At 46.2% G+C, this 21,902-nt stretch overlaps 1 protein-coding gene across 1 annotated transcript in view; it reads right to left on the minus strand.

The window, feature by feature from the left end:
* Window positions 1–21,902, minus strand: part of drosha (drosha ribonuclease III) — a 103,903-nt gene that overhangs the window by 41,220 nt on the left and 40,781 nt on the right. Inside the window, exons 16-22 of the mRNA XM_019264697.2 lie at window positions 20,156–20,263; window positions 16,546–16,653; window positions 9,029–9,167; window positions 8,880–8,940; window positions 8,471–8,530; window positions 5,535–5,634; window positions 2,250–2,352 (exon numbers count right to left, since the gene is read on the minus strand). Of these exons, the coding sequence (XP_019120242.2) occupies window positions 2,250–2,352; window positions 5,535–5,634; window positions 8,471–8,530; window positions 8,880–8,940; window positions 9,029–9,167; window positions 16,546–16,653; window positions 20,156–20,263 (679 nt within the window). The remainder of the gene's footprint in view (window positions 1–2,249; window positions 2,353–5,534; window positions 5,635–8,470; window positions 8,531–8,879; window positions 8,941–9,028; window positions 9,168–16,545; window positions 16,654–20,155; window positions 20,264–21,902) is intronic.

The following is a 21,902-nucleotide window of genomic DNA, read 5'->3' on the forward strand; positions in this document are numbered from 1 at the left end:
CTAAAGACGGAGAGAGGTAAAGTGGGCAAGAGAAGGGAGAGAGAGTAAGGAGGAGGAGGAGGAGGAGGAGGTGGTGGTGCAGAATGGGAGGTGCGCAGGCCAAAAGAGCCCAAATGAGAATGGCCCACTCCGGCAGAAGTTAATGACAGGGGATCAGAAAAGCAAGATTTCCATTCAACACTTTGAATTATTCAGGGTTGCAGGGCACCCATTTGCATTGCAGATGCCTTTGCTTTCCATTCCTCCACCTCCTCCTCTCCCTTCCATTCTTTCCTCTCACTCTCTTTTCTCTCACCGTCTCGAAGAAAAGAGAATGGCCCTGCCTCAGGGTTAGGAGATAGACACATTCTCCGGCTCTCTCCGGAAACAGGGGGGGAAAAAAGCTTTTCGCCCATGCAAAGCAGGAGATTATCTGCCATTTCCAACAAAGCCGAGGTTCAGCGGTCAGCGTGGCAGAGAAACAAATAAAACAAAGGTCAGGAAACATGCATAGTAAGCCGTTAAAGCTATCTGCGAAGGGCCTCGGAAATATTACGAGCGTGTCATATTCCATCGCGGCTCTCTCTGAAAGAGAACCATTTGAATTCGGAGTGTGTGCGCGCCGGAGCTGGAGGAAACGAGCGAGTTAGAAAGAAGATGATGGCGACTTCAGACAACGAGGCAAGCGACAGGTCGTGTTGATGCTGCTTTTGGAAACGTCTCTGTCCGGCCCGTCCCTCGCACCGTCCTCCGGCACGTGTTAACGATCCGAGTTTTGTGTCTTGTGAGGAGAGAGAACGTGAGAGAGCTGGGACGGCTGGAGGAGGGTGAGGAGATGACAGAGTGACAGCATGACTCATCATGTGCGTGGCAGCATCTTTCACCTAATAACACCCAAACTCTAGATCACAGGGGAGAACAGAGACGGAAAAAATAAAAAAGGACATAAAGAAGTAAGTCTGAGACAGGAGGAGGAGGAGGGTGGAGACAGACTGCTCAGCGACAAGGTCTTAAAGGAGGCGTTTGTCATCTTCATTTCTTTTTTTTAGCTCAAAGAGAACATCAGATGGCGTTTCAAGTGACTTTGCGGATCTTGAATCGGCGCGTGTGCGTGCACGTTTTGCCCTCTCGGCGTCTTGCGTGTGCGTCTGCATCGAGGCGGGTGGAGGTTTGAGTTACTAATCTCAAACCCATCACCGCGGGGGTGCTCCGTGACAGCGGTTTGCTCACAGGTTCCCCCCTTTTCATAACAAGCGTCCCTGTTTATTCATCACTTTTATTAAGTTGAAATTTGAGACAGAGGAAGGAGAGAGAGAGGATGTGCGCGGCAATGAGGCGGCGACAGCCACGGGACAGAATAGATTATGACTTCGCCTGTGCCGATAATGAACCCGTAACAAGAACAGGGGGGCCCCCGGGGGCCGACAGGAGTGCGGAGGATGAGGGGGCCACGGTGGCAGTCAGTACTTTCCCACCCATCGTCATCGTGCGCTGCTGTAGCACGGCGGAGGGAGAAGATCTCTTTAAAGCCATCCACTCTCTGTATCTATCATCGGGGGAGCGCCGAGATGGCTGAACTGGTTCAATCAAGATGGTGATAAGATGAGGAAAGCTGCAGAGTCGGCAGCTCTCCGGGAGCGAGGCTCAGCTTAGCGCTGCCCGTGGGGTTGGGATGGAGAGAGACGGCACCCACCAAGTGTGTGTGTGTGTGTGTGGTTTCCAACACAGGGGGCCTTAATCACTGCACAAACTCTATCAGCTGAACTGCTGCCGAGATGAACAGCACGCCTGTGTATGTGTTTGGTGGCGTGGTGCTCTGGAGGATTGCGTGTCCGGTGGCCAGAGGTCAAACCATATCTACTGAGATCAATAAAGCCGTGTAATGTTTCTACGGGCCTAATGGGAGATCCACTGCAGCTTAACACACACACACTCACACACACACACACACACACAAAGCTGAAGTCAGAACTATTAAAGGGATTTTATTCAAAGCACGCAAAGTTAGCAGGTGGATTAGACACATTTATGCACAGGAGCATTACCAATAAAATAATACTTATGTGCCGCTGCAAAGTCCAGCAAAAAAGTATTAAACCAACCTGCTAATGTGTGTGTTGTGTTTGTAAGAGCGGAGCGTATGTAAATCGATCCTTTTTAAACAGATTTACATATTTAGTTTTACTCAAAATGCACTCCACTTTTTTTTTTGTTTTTTTACCCTCCTCCCACGTCACCGCCATCCCGTCTTTCTTTCGCGGGAATCTCACCAATAAGCGCCTCGAAGCAGTTGGCCATGGCGTGTCGCAGGTCCGACTCGCGGCACAGATCCGGCCCGTGAGCGTAAAGCATGAAGCGGTCCAACTCCAGTTTCTGTTTTTTTTTTTTTTAAAAAGAAAGAGACAAACACATTCGTGTCAGTGCGCCGCCACCTCAGTAATAGCCTCTTGAAGAAGTAATAACATTTTTTTTTTGTGTGCACATTTTCATGGGCTCTCTGTAGGAAAGAAAAAAAAAAAGGGGGGCCAAAAAACTCGAGGGAAATGAAAAAGATTGCCTGCCCTTGCTGGAAAAGGTTCTACTTCATGGCACTGACAGATGTGCCCATGTGTTGTCCAGCTGTGGCGCGATGCACTAAGCCAGTGCAGGAGGAAACAGTTCACTCACACACACACACACACGTGCGCAAAATTACACTGGCACGCCGACACGCACGTGCACACGCACAGACACGGCGGATAATCCCAAGATAAATTGTGAAGCGGTTACAGCGGTGACCTTCATCCTGTCTGGAAAAAGTAGTTCCCTCGCTGGTGAAACACTTCTTCACAATAACACGCGTTACGTATACGCGTCGTCAGCTGATTCCACCTCGATAACCGGCCGTGAATTTATTATACTGGAAGTTATAAAGCTATTACTGAGCTTATAAATATGTATTAACATAGAGCTAACAGTCCTATTCATCTCTGAGGTACCTGTGTGTGTTTGTATAATCATCGTAGGTCACTGTTTATTAATCTATACTGCACAGTACACTACGTACAGAACACAATATTTATCTACTTGCACTACTAACGTACGGTATATTACCGTGTTTGACACCGGGTCACGTGTGAGCCTTCAGGTCCTCGGCAGTATTAGTCGTTTGACTTTGGTTGAGGACAACCTAGACAACACTAAGGTGACCACGGCAAAGAGACCTAATGTTGCCTCCCTAGACATAATAATCATTATATGTTATCTTTGACTAATTCTGGGCGTGTAGTATTTGTCGTGTTATCTTGGGGTTTAAAGTCGATCCACCAGGATGAGTTGGGCACAATGTGGGACCGACTCAGGCACTTCTGATGAACTTTGAGAGTGTCTCTAATCCTCCTTGGCCAAGCGTCAATAAATAATCAGAGGCTCCTGAACACTTTCTCTCTTCCTGACCTCACCATTGACCTTTGACTTCAGCAAGTTCTCCACAGCATACTAAGAAAACAGAGTTGTAGTACTTCAAGATCGGTCTTGGTCTCGAGACCGATATCAAGACGACTTTTTTAAAAAGCTCTCAGACAGAAGAGGACTCTGGATTTTAGTTTTCAGCTGCAGGGATGGCACTAAATTGCCCGTGTGTCAGCTGATTTAATAATAACTAGAATATTAGCTACCTACATGAGCTCTATACAGTCTGGTCTTGATCTTGACTTGGTCTCAACTCCTTAAAGTCTTGGTCTTGATGCACTCTGGTCTCGGATTAGTTGATCTCAACTACAACACACATTGAGGACTATCATTTTACAGAGCTAATGTGTGTTTTTGTGTCTTGAGTCTAACTGTTGATCATCCATCATCTGTAACCGTTTCTCCTCATCAGGGGTCACATTGGGGCTGGAGCCTATCCCAGCTGACTTTGGGCGAGAGGCGGGGTACACCCTGGAAGAGTCGGCAGCTCATCACAGGGCACACAAAGACAAACAACCATTCACACTCACATTGACCCCTACGGGCAATTCAGAGTCACCAGTTAGACTTCACATCTTTGGACTGTGGGAGAGACACGGGAAGAACCCGGCCGAGTTTCGAACCAGGAACCTTCTTGTTCTGAGGCGACAGTGCGAACCACTGCATTGTTTATCATTATTATAATTATTATTATTATTTATGGCTTTTTAAGTCAACTTTTTCTTTCCATGAGTACCTCCTCTGGTGCCCTTGTGTCATTTGTTACGTGATTTATACGACTTTGTACTTTCCCACTGGGACTAATAAAGTGCTATTTATCTTCTTACCGTTGCCCCCTTTCCAAAAGTTTATCGATTTTTTTAATATGTTGGGAGTTTTCTTTGTCGTGAAACTCGAGTTCATCCAGCGACGATTGCTGATGTGGGACCTGGAAAGCCCCACGGAGACAGTTTATGTCATAACTGAGCGATACAAAGACGCATACCTGCGACCGGAGGGTCAGTGGAAAGACAAAAGATGAGAGGGAACTCTCGAGACTAAAGCGGGACGCATATACGAGTATGCATGCTCATGATAATGATGGCAACACAAAGAAAATGCTGAGTTTGCACTTGATGTAAATCACGTTGTGATGTGTCGGACTCGGGGGGGGGGGTCAGCGTAACTTTCTGCAACTGTTTCTCTGAGCCAAGTCAAAAGTAGCCCAACTTCACTTTGCTGGCAGCGCAGCACAGACGAAAACCCGGCAAAATAACAGTCAGGGTGCTATTTAATTATGGCTGATAACTGTCGGTGGTATCCCACCCCCCGTGATTGCACACACAAATTAAATCGCAATTCATAAATACTCCAGCTCAGAGGGAAACCGTTCTGACTTTTAAGCCTTCCAAGTGAAGTGGCGGACTGTGCCCGTTGCTCGCTGAAGATATTTTTTTTTTTTGAAAGATAATTGCGAGTGTTCTTGAGCAGACGGGCTTTAGAGGAGGCCCTGGTAAACAACTTGGCAACGTCGAACACTGTATCACACTCACTTTACCGCGAGCGGCAAATTGAAACAAGCCAAACTGCTGCACGGCGGCTAATGCAGATTCGGGCGGCTGCATCTTTGTATTCAGCGGGGAGCAACATGAAAGATTGAAGTTTTTAATTGCTTTCTCCACATCACGGGACGATTATTGTTGTGTTTCTTTTACAAACGTGCCAGTGAGCGAGGCTCGGGTGTACGACGCTGCCAGGGAGAAAGAGAGAGAGAGGTGGGGGAAGGAAGGAAGCGAGGACGGGGGGCCGAGCGATAACAGGAACTGGAGAGTGTTTCAGGAAGACCTCTAGGGGCCCACAGGGACCTCCATCCTCACTAGTCTAGCCCTCCAAAACAACAACCTTTTAACTCCAATTACAAACCTGAGGGGGGCAAAAAAAAAAAAGGGTAGGGATGGCAGAAAGACAAAATTACTCTTTTCCCTAGTGCCCCCTTAGAAGGAAGCAAAGTCATAACGGGAAGGCAGAAAACAATAACACCATCTCAAACACTGTCAGTGTGTAGACCTTTCACTGCTTTGACCCGCAGACAGAGGAGGAGGTGGAGGAGGAGGTGGAGGGTTTACCTTGGCCAGCATGGCTAAGTGCTGGTTCTGTACGATGGCCGTTCTGTAGGTAGCGAGGCCACCCTCTTCTAAACTGGGGAAAAGGTAGTACAAGTGGACGCTGTAAGACAAGAGGAATGAAAACGAGGTTAGAGGATTTCACTTTGAATACAAAGACGAGTTTAAACGCTTAAAAGTTTCTGTTCAGACAAACAAAAAAGAAATGAGAAAAGTGAGCGCGCAACTTTTCAGCCGGATGAAAATCATTATACACAAAAAAGTTTCAGACTTTCAGGTGAAATTTATGGAAAAAGGTTCATCCTACAGTGACAATATATCATGAAAATAGGCCATTTAAAGTCCGTGTAAAGTGAGAATAAACATGTGTTCATGAACATGAGTTCATCAGACCAAAGAAGAAAGTGTTATTAACCACCCAGCCAAATTTGAATGATTAAAAATATCGACAAGTTTATGAAATTAGGTGTCAAAATGAACGAATGAAGCGACTGAAACGTGTCGGATGAGTTCAGAAAATGAACATGACTAACTCTGAAACACTCTGAGCTGAGATGAATTCATCTCTATCTCTGCTCAGGGTGGCCTCAGCGTGTCATCGAGCCACCCTTTAAGGACCGCCCACAAAATCCTGGACTGAAAACTGGTGAAAAACACTTTGAACCTCTAACTCCACATTTCAGTGATACATCGTTCAAAGTCTTTTCACGTGTTTGCAGCAACTATTTCACAACATATTTATTGTGTTTTGAAAGAAATCTTGCCCTAAAAATCGCCTTTACATGGACTTTAAGTAGACGCATGCACTGTTGATGGATTGTTAGGTGTCGTCTTCGTGAACAGCACGATGAAGAGGACTGTTTAAATACAAACTGTCATTAAACCAGAACGTATATTGGTTGATTCATGGATCAGACACTTGCAATAAGTCCTGAAACACTGAACAGTTGGACGTGTGCAAAAGATCAAATTAAGTTCACCTGTAAAAGGTTAGAGAGCATTTTAGGCGCACTCTGGAATTGAAATCATCCAAAAGCGGAATATCTCTGACTTTGTTTACCGAAATTTTTCAAGACCACCCAATTAATTTTTCAGACGTTTCCAGCCCCCCCCCTTTTTTTTTCCAGACCCCAGTGTTGGAACCCAGAAACAGCCGCGGACGCTTCAGTGGTTCCACAGCTGGGTTCTGGGCGAGCGGCTTCCATTTTCATTACGGTCCAGCGTGTCTCCACCCTCCCCCTCTCTCTCTCTCCACCCTTACCACGGCGAATCATTTGATTTCATTTGAATTAAAACAGCCCATTTAATTCAGTCATTTCTAATCAATGCAAAGGGAGGAGGGAGGAGGGAGGAGGAGGGGGGGGGAGCAGGTGGCGTTTTGTTTTTTTGTTTTTTTTTTTCCTCCCAAATTCACGAGAGGTCTATTTGTCAGGGTGTCGTGATCTTAGTGTGAAAACAAAGCACTTGGAATTAATAAAAATCACTTAGCGTAATGAAAAATAATTAGGCCAGAGACACTTGGTTTGCTGGCAAAAGTGTCGGTCAGAGAGAGAGAGCGAGTAACTGGGCTACAGAGCAGGTACGAAGACAAACAGTGTGTGTTAGTTATCGAACTATCGACTGGGGTTTGATGTGAACATGAAAACTGTTTGGTTCTTTCCAGCCTATAACTCCTCACATGTTCGATTCTCCAAACTTTAAAATCCAAAAAGGACGAGCGATGTTTAATTTATCTTTAACAATTATTATTAATTTACAAACTCACCTGGACTTTCCATGAAATATTCACTTTTTTTTTCAGAAGAAGAAGCAGAAGCTCAAATGTTGCAAGCGAGTCTCATCATCTGCCTGTGACCCCCCCCTTAGTCCTCCCTCTCTCTGTGCGTCGGGTCTATTCAAATGTGCAAAATATTCTGCTGGCTCGGACAGCGGAGGCACAGATAGCCTCCGAGGGGCCAGCGCGCACTGGAGGTGCAGGAGGCAGTTGGCTGGATCCGCTGTACCCATTTAACTGGACAAGAGGCTGATAAATAATTCAGAGGGCCAGAGCGTTAGGCCAAGCATGTCTTCGTCAGACGCTAACAATCAAAGAAGGGAAAGGCAGAAAAGGAAGAGGAGGGAGGGAAAGTGGCAAAACATGCCCAGAGATATCCAGAGAAACAGAGGCTAACCACCTTCTTTGTAACACTGTTCCGGCTGCATGAGGAGCCGAAGCAGTGTCCTGTGTAACCCAGTGTCACTTCCTATTAAGGTTTAATCCTGTCCCTGAATGTTCACTGTTGTGGAAGCGTTTGGCTTCGCGGTGGAAGTTCTGCTGTTGGGCAAATGGAAGTCAGATACAAATCTGTATGCGAGTGTTAGAGAGAGAGGCAGACCTCGACGAGGGTGTCGAGGTGCCGTTCCCGGAGATTTTTATTCCCCGTTAAAAAAGCTTTTTTCACTCTCTGAAAAGTGATTTTGGGGCCTTATATAAATAAAATTTGACTCGACTTGACAGCAGGTAGGTGGGCAATTCCTTGCTAGGCAGCGTGCAAGATTAATAATAGCTACGTATAATTAGCACTGTGCCTAGGTAAGTGCTGGGCAGCAGCCGTCCGCTGCTCACCTGGGAGTCAATAACGCAGTCAGCATTCCAGACGGCTAATTGCAAGTTGTCACGGAGAATTTCAGGCCGGTAAAAAGGGGAGGGGGGAAGGCGATGGCGGCGGCGGCGGTGGTTGGTGGTGGTGGTGGGGATATTACACCCAGGTTCCAATTACCAGTAAATCACTGTCTTGAATGAGCGGATAGTATGGAGAGCGGTGCGGTTGTGACAGACACGGATAGGTGTAGACAATGAGACAGAGAGGAAAGAAATGGAGTCGAGGCCTGACGGCGTTGTCGTCGACTTCAATTAGCGGCGGCGTCTATCAAAAAGACGCGCCGGGGCGCTTTCTCACCTGGTGAGGAACTCGACGACGGCATCGCCCAGGAACTCCAGCCTCTCGTTGTGATTGATCCTAAAGGACGGAGGGAGGATGACGGGGAAAGGTGGAAGAGAGCGAGGACAGTTGAAGAAGTAGCGTGAAAGACAGACTTCAGGGCAAAAAAGAACACACACACCTTACACACTCGGCTGCTCACCTGATCGGCGCTCTGAGAATAACAGCAGCACACATTCAATAATAAGCAGTCGTTGCCCTTAAAATTAGCTCATTTCATCTCCCCTGAGATATCCCTTCCTTTCACAGTTAAAGTTAATTTTCTTGTCAGCAGGCCTGCCGGGTATATTAATCACAAGAATCGTCCCTTTGATTGCTCCTGTGGTCAGTGATAGCGTGAACAGATATGTGCCTGCAGGCGGCCTACCTTGAGGGGGAAGGGTCATCCTGCCCCAGACGAGACATGATGTTAATCAATGTGTTGATTCCTGTAAAAGAAAAAACCCCCAGGGTGGAGAGGTGAGGGACATTTGACAGTAAAAGAAGACGCAGATTGAGAGGGAACACTTTACCCACCCTTCTTCCTCATGTACATGTGGTGGACCTTCCTGTCTCCGTACTTGGGCTGGCGGATGCCGCAGTTGGAGAGGGAGTTGCGTGCATGATCGGGATTCATGCCGAAGTTGAGGTGGTGACTGGGGTGGGTCATGGCGAGCTGGAAAGAGAAAGATTTTTCAACCACGGCAACCGTAACCGGAATCTACTGGAGTCCCTGCACCCCCCAAAAAAAAGGTCTCAGCTGCCGGGGTAGTAATTAGGAACGACTGGCTCACCGGTCAAACGCTGTAAAACAACCACTGCTTGTCAATATAATCAATACAAGTACTGGTGAATGGGGTTTTCTTGGATGTTAATTGACGTTCCAACAAAGCTCGACTTCTCAGACATGAATGAGAGGAGTAACACTGCTAAAGTGGGCTAAACAAAATAAAAACCAGGCGGGAAAAAAAGACTTTTTAATCATTTTTTTAATCTTTCTGGGATGTGTGGGGAAAAAAATGAAATATTCAATCTGTAATGATCTGTGGGAATTCAGAATTCAAAGGGTTTATGAGCACGCCGCCGGGGGGCATTTGTAAAAACTCACTGTGACCTTTTGTACGCCCTGTTGGTTTACTAGGTTTTTGTCTTTTTCTGCGCTGAGCAGAAACATTTTAGAAACTACAGAGCTGAACATCACCGAGACAAAAAACTAATCTGAAGTCGACAGAAGAAGCAGACTCCTGAGGAAGTGCCAACAAACTTTACACAACCAACAAATCAAAAACATTTTGAAGTAGAGCTGCAACTAATAATTATTTTCATAACTGGTTAATCTCTCAAATCAGATTTCGATTCATCGATTAGTGCGTTGGTCCATGAAACGTCAGAAAATCCAAGGTGACATCCGCAATTGTCTTGTTTTGTCCCCACAACCCAAAGATCAGTTTGTCAAAGAGGATTAAAGAAAAGTTTCTTAAAGACTGACTCATGAATGATTCATCAATTAACAAAACAGTCGATTAATTGATGAATCGTTGCAGCTCTAATTTTATGCGGACAACCGACTTCAACACGATGAATGCCTTCAAGAAGAGTCCGTCTATATTTAGAAGGTATAATCTGGATGACAGCTGACTTTCCACCTTCTAGTGTGACAATCTGGAACAACTACAGTTGACAACAACTCGTACAAACTAGTTCTGTTTGAGTATAATCCACCCTTAGCTCGACACTGAAGTGTGGAAGCTGAGGTACCGGAGATCAACTCTAATTCTTCTTGCTTTTAAATTGATTGAAGCAAATTACATGCAGCTTCCCATTCAAACTTCAAACAATAGCCGTATCCTGTAGCCTCTGTGGTGTCCATCCACCTGTGCACATCTGCTCACCAACATCCACCCAAACGCTAAATTATCAAGAGTATGCAGTTAGACTGAGCTGTTGTCTTATCTTCAACGCCGCAGAGGCCTTTATTTCCTGATGTAGTTCAGGTTTAGGGCTTCATTCCTGCTCGCAGAGGGCCAATCGTGTAAACAACGAGCAAACAAAAGCCAATCTGACGCCGATTAGGCACCAACAACATGGCAACCAACCGCAGGCCCCGTGGAAAGCCTCCAAGGAGCACACATCCGTTCCATTTGGCGAATAACTAATTACAAACGGTAACGCCGGTCAAAGCAAATCAGTCTAGAAACGTTGGATCGGCAGTCGCTCAAAGGAAAAAAAAAGAGAGAGAGACGAGTGCTTAGGTGAACCGCCGTAACACGGAGCGAGCGTTTCTGTCACGGTGAAGTTGTTTGTATGAAAATGAACGATTTAACCTGTAAAGGGAGGCAAAAGTGTGCGGGGGATTTAAGGTGAAACAACCCTGAAGGAGACGCATTAGTCGCATTGAGCTTTATCGGAACGGAGGACAAAAACTGCTGTGCCTAGAAAGAATACTGCGGCGGCGGCGGCTGAACGTCTCGAACTCGCTGAGGGAAGAAAAACGGGGAAAGAAGAAGAGAGATAGGGCTCAGTAGGATATGTCAAGCCTTTATCAATCTTACATTAGGAGAATGTTAATCTCAGCCCAAAAAAAAAAACTCAAACTCCTCTCCCCCTCCTGGGCTTGCTTTTCAAAATGCTTGTCTCCTTTCAGCCAACTTCAAATCAATTTCAAGCTCCAATGAGATATATATGTAAAGCGTTAACAGAGAGGTTTCAATATTTATAGTTGCTCAAGAGGCCTTCAGCTTTGTAGCCTCGAACACAGAGATGACAAATTCAACAGCAATTGTATTTTTTTTTCCTCTCTCTGTGGTTAAGAGGAACAGCGTTTTTTGTTGTTTTTTTTGGGGTGGGAGAGGGAAAAAAGCGAGTTATTTGACATGACACGAGCAGAAATCTAGCAATTCTCAGCGCCGCGTTGACAGTTTGATAAAAAAAATATAAATAAAAACAACAACAACAACAACAACCAACGTCTACTTCCAATTTTAACTCCCCCATTGTGCGATGTCAGACACAAGTCAATGACTGCCTACTACACAGCCTGAACTACAGAGTTGGGTACGCGTCAAGCGAAAAATACATCAGTTATTCTGTAAACACTGCAGGTCCTTCACAGTTAAGGAAAACATCCAACAAACAGTATTGGCTTTTAAGCCGAATCTGCGGAGACGATTGACGTCTGCAACTGTTCCTGTCAACATAATGACTGCGTAAAGTATCGCAGGGATTTGGATTTAGTGATCACTGCCTCAGCTGCTGCTCAACTGCCTTTGGCTAAACGGGAACAAACATCATCGCTCAGTCGGAGAGCTGCAGACTCGGTACTGTAAAGAGTGTTGCTGCGCCCCGGCATGCAGGGACACCGATGGGCAAACTGCCTGCTTGGCAAACGGCGCTCAATGTCATTACCGTGTGCTGCATTATTTAATGTAGTACACAGGTAAAACAGGATTCAGGGGTAAAAGAGCTTCACCCATTTACTGCTAATGAGATGCTCTAGATGATAAATGCATTATGTGGATCGCACAAAGCTCCAGACTGGCCTACAGGTGACGGCCAACAAGTTGCGACAGCCAAAAACGAGATTCAGTTGCGTGTTCGGGATGTTTAAAATATGGGAAAAGATATTTTAACAACAGAGTTCCAGTTCTTTGAGGGCTTCGGCCACCTTCGTCAGCATGTTCTCCTCACAAGGAGACAAAGTGGTGAGTCAGTTTTTTATTGCTGCGGTCGTTTTCGAGCTTGCCATTATGGTTGAATTATAGCGCGCTCTTGTCAGAGAGGCTACGGGTTAAAGTTTTTGTCTCTGTGGGTGGTTGGCTAATTAGGCTAATGCTCGAAGAGAAACAACAGTCGGTGTTTGGTTTGTCTGTTCAGGGCTTTTGTAGAAACATGATGGCAGATTCTCTGTGGATATAAAGCCTTAGGAAATGATTTCCAGGTGATTATACTAATGAAACGATTACTATGTGTCATTTATGACATTAGATCCTCCTAAATGTTACACACTGGAGCCTTAAAGGTGAGCTACAATGGCTTTGGAGATACCGTGACGATGATCGGACAGCGTGTGTTGTTGGTATTTCCTCCTTTCTGATGCCGAAGGAGTTTGCCGATAGTTCTGAGGACAAGATGAACCAAGCTGAAGAAAGTCCCACTAATCTTCTAATCCTAATAATAATAATCTAATCCTTTTCTGTAATGAACATCGAGCAAAGTCGCCAAACTTTCTGCTCGCCGTGAATAAACAGGCGAACCGTCCCATCATAACACGCCGCAGAAAGAGCGAAAGGATGTAAACTGTAGCGTGAAGCGCAAACAGCACATACGTCTGGCGTCGCTGTGGTGCTACAGATCAAACCCGTCATCGTAGGTTAACGTTAACCCGTCTGCATCGAGCAAAACTGTTGCTTTGGCGACGGCATTTGGTTTTTGCCAAACGGGCCATGCTTTGCATTATTAGGTAATATCTAACACAAAGAAATATTTGTGCAGAATTACAGGCAAATATTCCAAGCCTGTAAACTGGTATTCAGGCCAGCCGAACTTGAAACAGATGGACACCTCAATCACATGGCTGGGCATGCATTGCCATGAATAACAAAGCAAATGAAATAGTCTGTGCAGAGAGTCACAGCCGCATTCACGGGGGCACACAAACAAAAGAATGCAATATCAGAGCTGGGGCCGAGGACTTGTACGGTTAAATTATTGAGATCCTCTGTGATGCCTCTCGTTCTGTCAGCATGGGTCAAAAGTGAGGAACGGGGGATGAAGCAACAGGGGGTGGAGGAGGATTATGAGGGTCTGGTGGATGTGAGGACGCGGGAGCATGTGGCGACCGTGAACACATGTCTCTCCAACCCCACCACCAAGTTTTAAATGTTAAATGTTTAACGGGGAGGCTCTCAGAAGAGGAGCTTCAAAGGGTCGTGGCTCCACTGGAGCCAGGCGGGGGGAAGTGTCGAATGCAGAGGCTGAGTTTTTGTCAGATGCCTCATGCACCACATTGCCATTCTGCACCACGATAACAGGTGCGCCGCCGCACAGAGAATCCAATGACCTGATGATCGACGCCTGGCACGGCGATTGTACATTCGCGGCATATGCCCTTCTTGCAATTTTGATTCGCAGATATGCTTTCATTAAAACATTACAGAGAATGAGCTGGAAACAAGCATTGATTCTGTACAGACCCACGCAACTCTCTGGTTTCCCAGATGATCAGCTGCTTTCATCTCTTCTAAGAAAAATATGAAAAAAGGGGGAAATAAATTCTCCTTCCTTTAATGGGAGTACAGCTCGTTACCCTTCAAAGCTAGAGCAAAAATCCCCTTTCTGAAATACAAGCTGCACCGTCCCAAACCGACGACGACTGCCCAAGTCCTGATCCTGAACTTTAGACTAATATGTTGTTTCAGTTTAAAAGGCATGTCGCATTTACACTGAAGACAGTTCTGTCCCTAATTTTTGTTGTATTTTTATTGGCAGCGAAGGCGATGTCTCATTCTACGAGAGGTTTCTAGAGCTGGGCAGAAAAGTAAGCCTACCTACTACTATCCATTTTGCACCATTCAACACCGACTAAGGCTCCTTTCCCACCAGAGAAGATCGTAGGTGTTCACGATGGTTGCCACCATGCTACTTCTTTTCAGCCTGAGCCAGAACGAGCACCATGTTCCATTTCCGAGCATGTTATGCGAGTTATGAGATTCCTAAAGCCCGATCCTGAACTATACTAGACTAGTATATATTTACTAACTGACTATAATCAATGATAAATGTTAAGATCAGGAAGAACTAAATATATATCACTGTTTTTTGACAAACTTTGAACCTAAACTTTCATTGACGGTGTTCCTACAGGGGTTTTTTCTAGAGCTATGTAGAAAGACAAGCCCAACTACAGCTAGAACGGGCACCATGTTCCACTTCGCAGCATTTGCGACCTGGATTTAAAGGAGTTACGAAGGATTCCTGAGTCCTTGGAGTTCCAAGTCCTGATCCTGAAGTTTAGACTAGTATATAAGTTCAGAAAGCTGCAGGAGGTTTGATTTTTGACAGCAATTTGAAGCATAGAATCAGCGTACTGAAGATAGTTCTGACAAACTGTGAACCTTAAATTTCATTGACGGCAAAGGCAGGGGGTTTCTAGAGCTGTGCAGAAAGGTTACCCCACCTACTACTATCCATTTCGTACCATTCTTCCTACACCAACTAAGGCTTCTTCCCCTCCAGAGAGAAGATCGTAGGTGTTCACGATGGTTGCCCCCATGCTACTTCTTTTCAACCTGAGCAAGAATTAACAACACGTACCACTTCGGAGCTTTGCATCTTGGATTTATAGAAGTTACAAAGGATTCCAATAAAAACGATCAACATACTCACAAAACATTGTTTCAAATGTTCGAAAAAGTAAGGAAGTGAAAATACTACTACTACTTGTGTTGCCTTCAGGACCAGTTACCAAAAGTCGGCAGTTTTTTGGAGAAAAGTGACTTTTCAGTCACGCTTGAAGCTTCAGGATAAACATCCTCAGAAGACAGATTATCAGTGGAGCGTTATAACATCCATACTGTTTGAAATTGTCTCAATTCAAAACATATAGATACAGCTAAAAGCACACAAACCTTGTGTCGAAGCACACTTCATTTACGATGCCATCAAAGGGTGTGCCACACTCTCTCAAATTAGAAATGAATGGACTGCCACTGGAAAGCGTTCAACTCATTAAATGTGATCATCCCATCAGAGTGGAGGCAAATAGGACGCGATGACGGACCCGAAATCAGTTCTGACTCGGATGGGGCTGTTTGAACAAGCACCATTGCACTCCTGCAGCTGTTCTGTCCAAACCTATCTGGGCAGAAAGTGTGTGTGTGTGTGTGTGTGTTGTGGGACATTAGTCGCTGATGTGTGTATGCAGTAGATGAGGAAGGCGCTGTAAGCCCAGCGATGATGGCTCCCTACTTGGACCATTTCAGTCCCAGTAGTGGCGAACTGCTGACAGCCCTGACTTTGTCCAAGCACACACAAACAGCAATGTGGTATTAACACCTCAGTGGACAGAATTGCAATGCAGACAGACAGGCAACACACACACTGCAGAGGCCTGTGTGGGAGCTGTTACGATCAAACTGATTGCTTTTCTTTTGTTTGTTCGTCTTTTTTTGGACGATGCAGGAGTTGAGAGTCAGGGAGGGACAAACACATTAACTTCTCCCCGAGAGACTGAGATGTCAAGCTCAAATGGGCGTCTCTGTGATGAAAAGGGCCGCGGCTTGTGCGCTGCCGAACCGGCCCCCGCGGCAGGTCCGTGTTTCCTTTTTAGCACTCGTAACGACAGGGCGTCATTACACAAACGACAAAAAAGCCAATCATCGATCGATATGTGAAATCCAGGCACACGAACACACCCGGAGCTCGGAGCGGCCGCGCACACGGAGAGAGCCTTGAGCGAATCTTAATGCATCCTTCCCCTCCCTCTTTAACTATGAATAGGCTACAACACATTGATTTCTAATGTATCAGGTTATGACAGCTCTTCAATATTGCTGGAGGCAGCCGTGGGGCTTACTCCGAGAGCACACAGCTTGAGGCTGCAGACCTGACAGGGGAGAGCTGGCATTACGGAGGAGGCTGTTGTTGTCCTGTCTACTGTCACTGCAACTCACAGCAGACCCGGGCTCCTCGCTGCAGAGATATGACTCAGGTCGGTGTGTGTGCGCGGGCTACCTTAGCTGACTCCTCAGCCCCCCCTGTTTCCACCTGAACTATCCCTGCAGAGGTGGAATGGGCACAATAATGAGGCAAACGCCGCCTCCCTGGATCTCCCCGAAGAAGCTCCTGCACAAAATGTTTACTTTCTTTTTTTTTTTTTCTAACCAGCTGTAGACTAGCGCCCTGCCGAAAAGAACCGCAGGGATTCGCCTCCCTTTATCTATCCTGTTAGTTATCAACTATGCCAGCTTTTAAATAATGCAGCTTGGGTTCGGGGGCGTAGAGTCACATGGGTTTTTTTGTAAAGCAGAGCGCACGCTGCTATAACCGCGCCTTACCTGAAGGAGGCAGCGCTCCTTGAAGATGTAGCCAATGAGCTTATCCAGGTGCATCAGACACTGGTGGTACCGGATGTGATGGGTGAGGACAGGCAGCATCATGGCGTGCTGTGGAAGGACAGAGAGAATTGGCAAAAGGGGCAAAAGGTAAGGCTGCACAGGGGATGAAATATATATATACATTGGCAAGGGAAAGAAATGGGAAGAGACAGAGAATAAGGATCATGCCTCATATGAAAGATGAGTGAGGGGAGTGAGTTTTGAGAGAAAGTGTGATGAAGAGATTGTGTGAGAGAGAAAAGGGGAGAGAGAGAGAGGGCTTGATGGAGGGAACAGGGAGGGAGAAATCAATCAGCCAGTCATTATTTATTAAGTGGTGCTCTGCAACAGAGAGATGAAATAATCAAAAACCCAATCGCAGCGCTGTGAGAGGGGGATGACAGAGAGGAGGGAAAGTCACATTTGGACAGGACAGTCCAATCGAAGCCCATTTCAACATGTTGACACACTTACATTCGGACAAACACTGACAGCCCCCCCTCTGACCCTCGAACGATAAAGAGAGGAGGGGGAAAAAAAAAAGTTTGAGTGCAACAAAGTGAAAAAAGGGAGAGAGAGGGAAACTGTGACAGGCAAAGTGAGAATGAAAGGAACAAAAAAAACAGTCAGCGGTCAGCAAATGAGTCCGAGCAGTCAGAGAGCCAATCTAACGGAATCATTAGCGGAGGCTTATCAAGTCGGAGTGGCTGAGAAACTGTAGCAAAGGCTGGTGTACACACATTAACCCCGTGCCACCACATGAGAGAGTAGGGAGCCCATGCATGTTTTAATTAGTGCTGCTGTGGGGGGGGCGAAGGCCCGGCGGCTACAAGCAGCGCTGCCACGTAGCCCTGGGGCCATCACGGGGGCCATCACGGGGGCCGTGGTGACACACTCCCCAGGCCTTGTTAAGCAGCCAATTAACAAAAGCCGGGGCCCTGGTCCTGTCTGCAGCTCGTGACCTGTTCTGATGACTGCCGGGAGTGACTGAGTAGAACGGCGAGGTGGTGGTGGTGGTGGTGGGGGCTCGTTAAGAGTTGATACTCGGGTAATTAAAAAAGGTGGGAGATTTGCTAATTTACTGTCACGGGTGACGTCTGGGCAGGTTGGACAGCGTCCAACTTGGACTGAATTTTCTTTTTACAAGCATGAATTTTGAAAGTCACTATATCATCAGTTTATGAACCGGAACGTCAAGAAACGGTCCAACTTTTTCTCCGGTTTGATCCCGTGTATTTGTTTGTTACGGAGTAAATAACAAACTCAACACTTGTACTTGTGTCTTTGTACTCCTACAAGTTATTTATGAGGCAACATATGCCGAGTATTAAAAGAAAACTCTACCTGCCACTGAAACAATGCACGTACTTGTATTCCTTCGTGCTCTGGAGTGATTATATGTTACATAAGTGGGCGGATTAATGTATATAGTACGCTGCGATAGATAAATAAAGGCGGCGTTGTTGCATTATATAAAGATCCACTCGTACTCATCCTTGAAATGTTTGTGACCGACTAACAGCCTTCACATGGACGGAGGACGACGACAACAAAAAAAGGAGACAAAGCAGAGAAACACAAAACATACAAACATAAAATTATAAAAAGAGGAAAAACATTGATGGATAAATAAATCCCACTCTTGTCTCCAACGTGTACCCTGGTCCTTGACAGAGCCTTTCAAGTGGAACAACCTTGGTCTAGCCGAGCGATGTCAGTAATGAGGGGGTTGATTTCATTCCTGAACAGAGCGGCTGCTTTTAGAGTCAAGAAAATAAAATAAAAAACGCGGGTCAGTTTCGCCGTTATCTCTCGTCTTGTGTCGTCGTGCAAAGAGAGTGTGCCGCCGCCGCCGCCACCGCTGCGGTCCAAAAACGGAAATTATTCATGAACCAATTAGTCGTAGCAGTACAGCTTGAAGCAAATATAATTGGGCAGCAATTACGGATCGGATGCTTCGTCGCTGGACCTTTTGCTGTAAGAGAGGGTTCTGGTTTGCGAGGCTAGAACTTTCTGTCACTTCTCTCCAAACATGAGCATGAGTATCAGCTGTAGGCTATCGTTGCCGCACACGGATGTGTTCAGAGGAAAAAGCTGTGCAACGCTGATGGCAATTATTTTCCCTCAGTAACAGGCGGAAAACATTGGACTTGACGATAAACAGGAGGATTGTTTCATTACACATGAACAAATGCAGCTCTGTATGTTTTAGCGGGCACAGCGTGGCACTCACACATCCGTTCAAAGCCGTGGTTCAGATCTCATTAGGGGCCGCCCATGCTGAACTGGAACCGCGAGCTGCATATGTCGTCCCGCTCGCCTGAGATCGAGACGACGTATAGACCAGGCGGAGATACATTCCCACCCTGGTTTATTCCGCCGCTAACGAGTGCACGGAGCGAGATGGCGGCGGTGGCGTAAAAAAACGAGCGGCGGTGAAGTTTGTGTATAAATAAAAATGTCAGGTCTGAGACATCACTTAATGAAGGGTACGGCTGCTGGGGGGGGGGGCTCTGTAGGAGTCCACTTCCCTTACTCCGATTTCTGACACTTGAATGGAAAAGTGACGCAACGCGAGGAAAGATCACACGCCGTGTTTCTGACTGTGGCTGTGCTACGAGCACCGACTGTGTCCGTCTCATTGTGCCGTGTTATAAATCAGAGTTCTGGCCATCCGTTACTGTAGCCGGCTTATTAATAAGGCAGGATGTGGATCTGTATGAATCTCTTTATTTGGAGGCGTGTGCACCAAACATGTCGGTCAAAGTTAAACCAGAAGGTCGTAAAGTCTGTAAACTCTGATGGACAGTCTAACTCACAGTTAACCTGATGAGTGTTTTGCTTTTATTACTGACTATATGCTAAAACTATGACAATAAGTTGAACTAGTTTATTAAAATTCATCAGTTTTAGACTTGATTTCAGTATTTTATTGATTTCAGTCTTTGACTTTTGCCATCAGAGAACCAAACACTTCACCTAAAGATCATTTTATGTCATTTATCCACAAAACATTATATGAAACTCTGATTTCAGCTTCTTAACCCTCCTGATTGTGTCTGGTTTCACTCTTTATTTATCGCATAAACTGTCAATCAGTTCTGTGTTACACCTTCAGTCCAACCCATTACCACCATGTTTCCCTTCATTAAGGAATTTAAGGCCAGCAGAGCTTGTTGACATGAAAGTTTACCTTCCTGTTGTCGTTGTTAGTTGAATATTTGAAGCGCCGTTCAAACAAAAAAGGGAACTTGTGGTCGGCTTTTTGTACAATTTTAAATTTAAAATGAATTTTAAATATGAGAGTCGAGAGATAAATGAATCCTTATTTGCCGTCTTCTAAAATCGATTGGAACCATTTTAAATGATTGTTTTTGTTTTTCAGTCTCTTCATCTTTAATATTTTATGAGCTTTCGTTTCTGAAGCTTTTTGTGACACCGTGAAGACATAAGTGAGTTTTATTGTTGTATAAACGTCACTTTGCGTCTGCAGATCTGAGTTGTGTGTCTGCGTGCACGTGTTAAACCCTCGAGTGTGATTGTGCATGCATTACAGATGACGGCGTGTTACCTGACAGACGTCGGAGCGGATGCCGGTCTTCCAGAAGCCCTGACTGCTGAGCTCCACTGTCACCTCACGGCGCATGGTGTTCTTCTGACGGATCTTCTGAAGAGCTTCCTGCCAAACAACCAAGCCAGTCAATTATTGATCCGCTGGAGCGCAGCCTTCGGAGACAGCTCCCATCCTCAAACCCCCCCAACCCCGTCCTCCTCCTCCTCCTCCTCCTCCTCCCCCCTGCCTTTCACTCCTGCTCATCCAACAGATAGGCTGGCACATGCAATAAACTGAAACCTCCATGGCATCACACACACACACACACACAGAGTACAGCAGTGGACATGAGCAACAGGGGGAAGTGACAGCTCTGCTGGTCCCGACTAATTGAGGCACTGCAATGGGTCAGCATGGCTGTGGGCAGTGGTGGTGGTGGTGGTGGTGGTTGTAGTGGGTGATACTGAGCTTTCAGTCCCAGTCACCAAGACCCGAGGCACCTGCCTGCCCATTAGGACCACCGTACAAGAGCCTAGAGGTACCTCCATCAGCAGCAGCAGCAGCAGCAGCAGCAATCATTACAGACACACACACACAAACACACACACAGCATCATGTCAGTAACAGGAAATTCAGTAGGGAGGCAGGCGGGGGGTCTGAGGCAAGAGGGCCCTACAAATAACAACCGAAGATGGAGGATGTATTGACAGACTGCACCTCCTAAACGGGTGCGTGCACAAATGTGTTCCGTTCAGCCCGAGACACCGTCGACTCCGTCTGCGTTAGCCGCGATCTGCCTAAAATGGGACGCCAGGAATTTTTTTCCGACTCGCGGAGGAAATAAGAACAACAAAGGCATGAATAAATAATGCCATCCGACTTTGAACTGTGCATCAAAGTGAACACGCTCGCCCATGCGCAACCACACACACACACACTACATGCACGCACACACACAGGCAAATCTTTCCACGGACAGCCAGACAGTAATCACAGCAAAGTGCGAATGATATGTAAATAGGTGATTATGCGGGCCGTTCTCCAGGGTCAGCGCACGGACAGAAAAAAAAAGTAGATCATTAGGACAAGAAGGTAGACGGACTCAACTTTCTGCTAGTCCAACACACAAGAAGTCACGGCACATTTGACTTTAAGCATCGGATCCTTCTGCTGAGAGGAGCGTTTGTGTTCGGGATCAGGTCGAGGTCGAACACCGAAGACGAACGATGAGCCAAGGAGGCGAGGGCGCATCTGTTTGCCACCTTGCTTACGCGTTACACGTGCTTTTGCTTTTGCAGGTTCATTTGGGGGATTTCAGCTAAAAGATCCAGGACGAGGTTCCCTCAGAACCCGAAGGCCAAAGTTCAATGAAAATGTCCTCGGCTGTTTCTCTTGGACCACGGCGAAATGTTTCTGTGCTGCACTTACTCAGCCTGCCAATGAATGTAATGCAGAAAATGAAGCCGTGCCAACAAGATATATCATAAACTCACAGGAATGAAAAGCAAAATTACATTTGCACGAGTCATCCCCTGTTGGAAGGGAAACCTTTCGGCTCCAATGATTCTGCCGCTTTCAGCGCCAAACTAACTGTTGAGTGACCCACGACTGATGACGCTCCACAGATAGAAAAACGACTTGATTATATTTAAAATACAGCTAAACACACAGCAGAACGAGTATTTTACTGGTTATAGTTCCTACTAGTTTGATATTTCATGTAGTTTTTTCTCCAATTTGCAAGTTGTCAGCTTCGTTTTACCCT

Source organism: Larimichthys crocea, chromosome XXIII (genome assembly GCF_000972845.2).
Source record: "Larimichthys crocea isolate SSNF chromosome XXIII, L_crocea_2.0, whole genome shotgun sequence".
In the NCBI taxonomy this organism is placed as follows: domain Eukaryota; kingdom Metazoa; phylum Chordata; class Actinopteri; family Sciaenidae; genus Larimichthys; species Larimichthys crocea.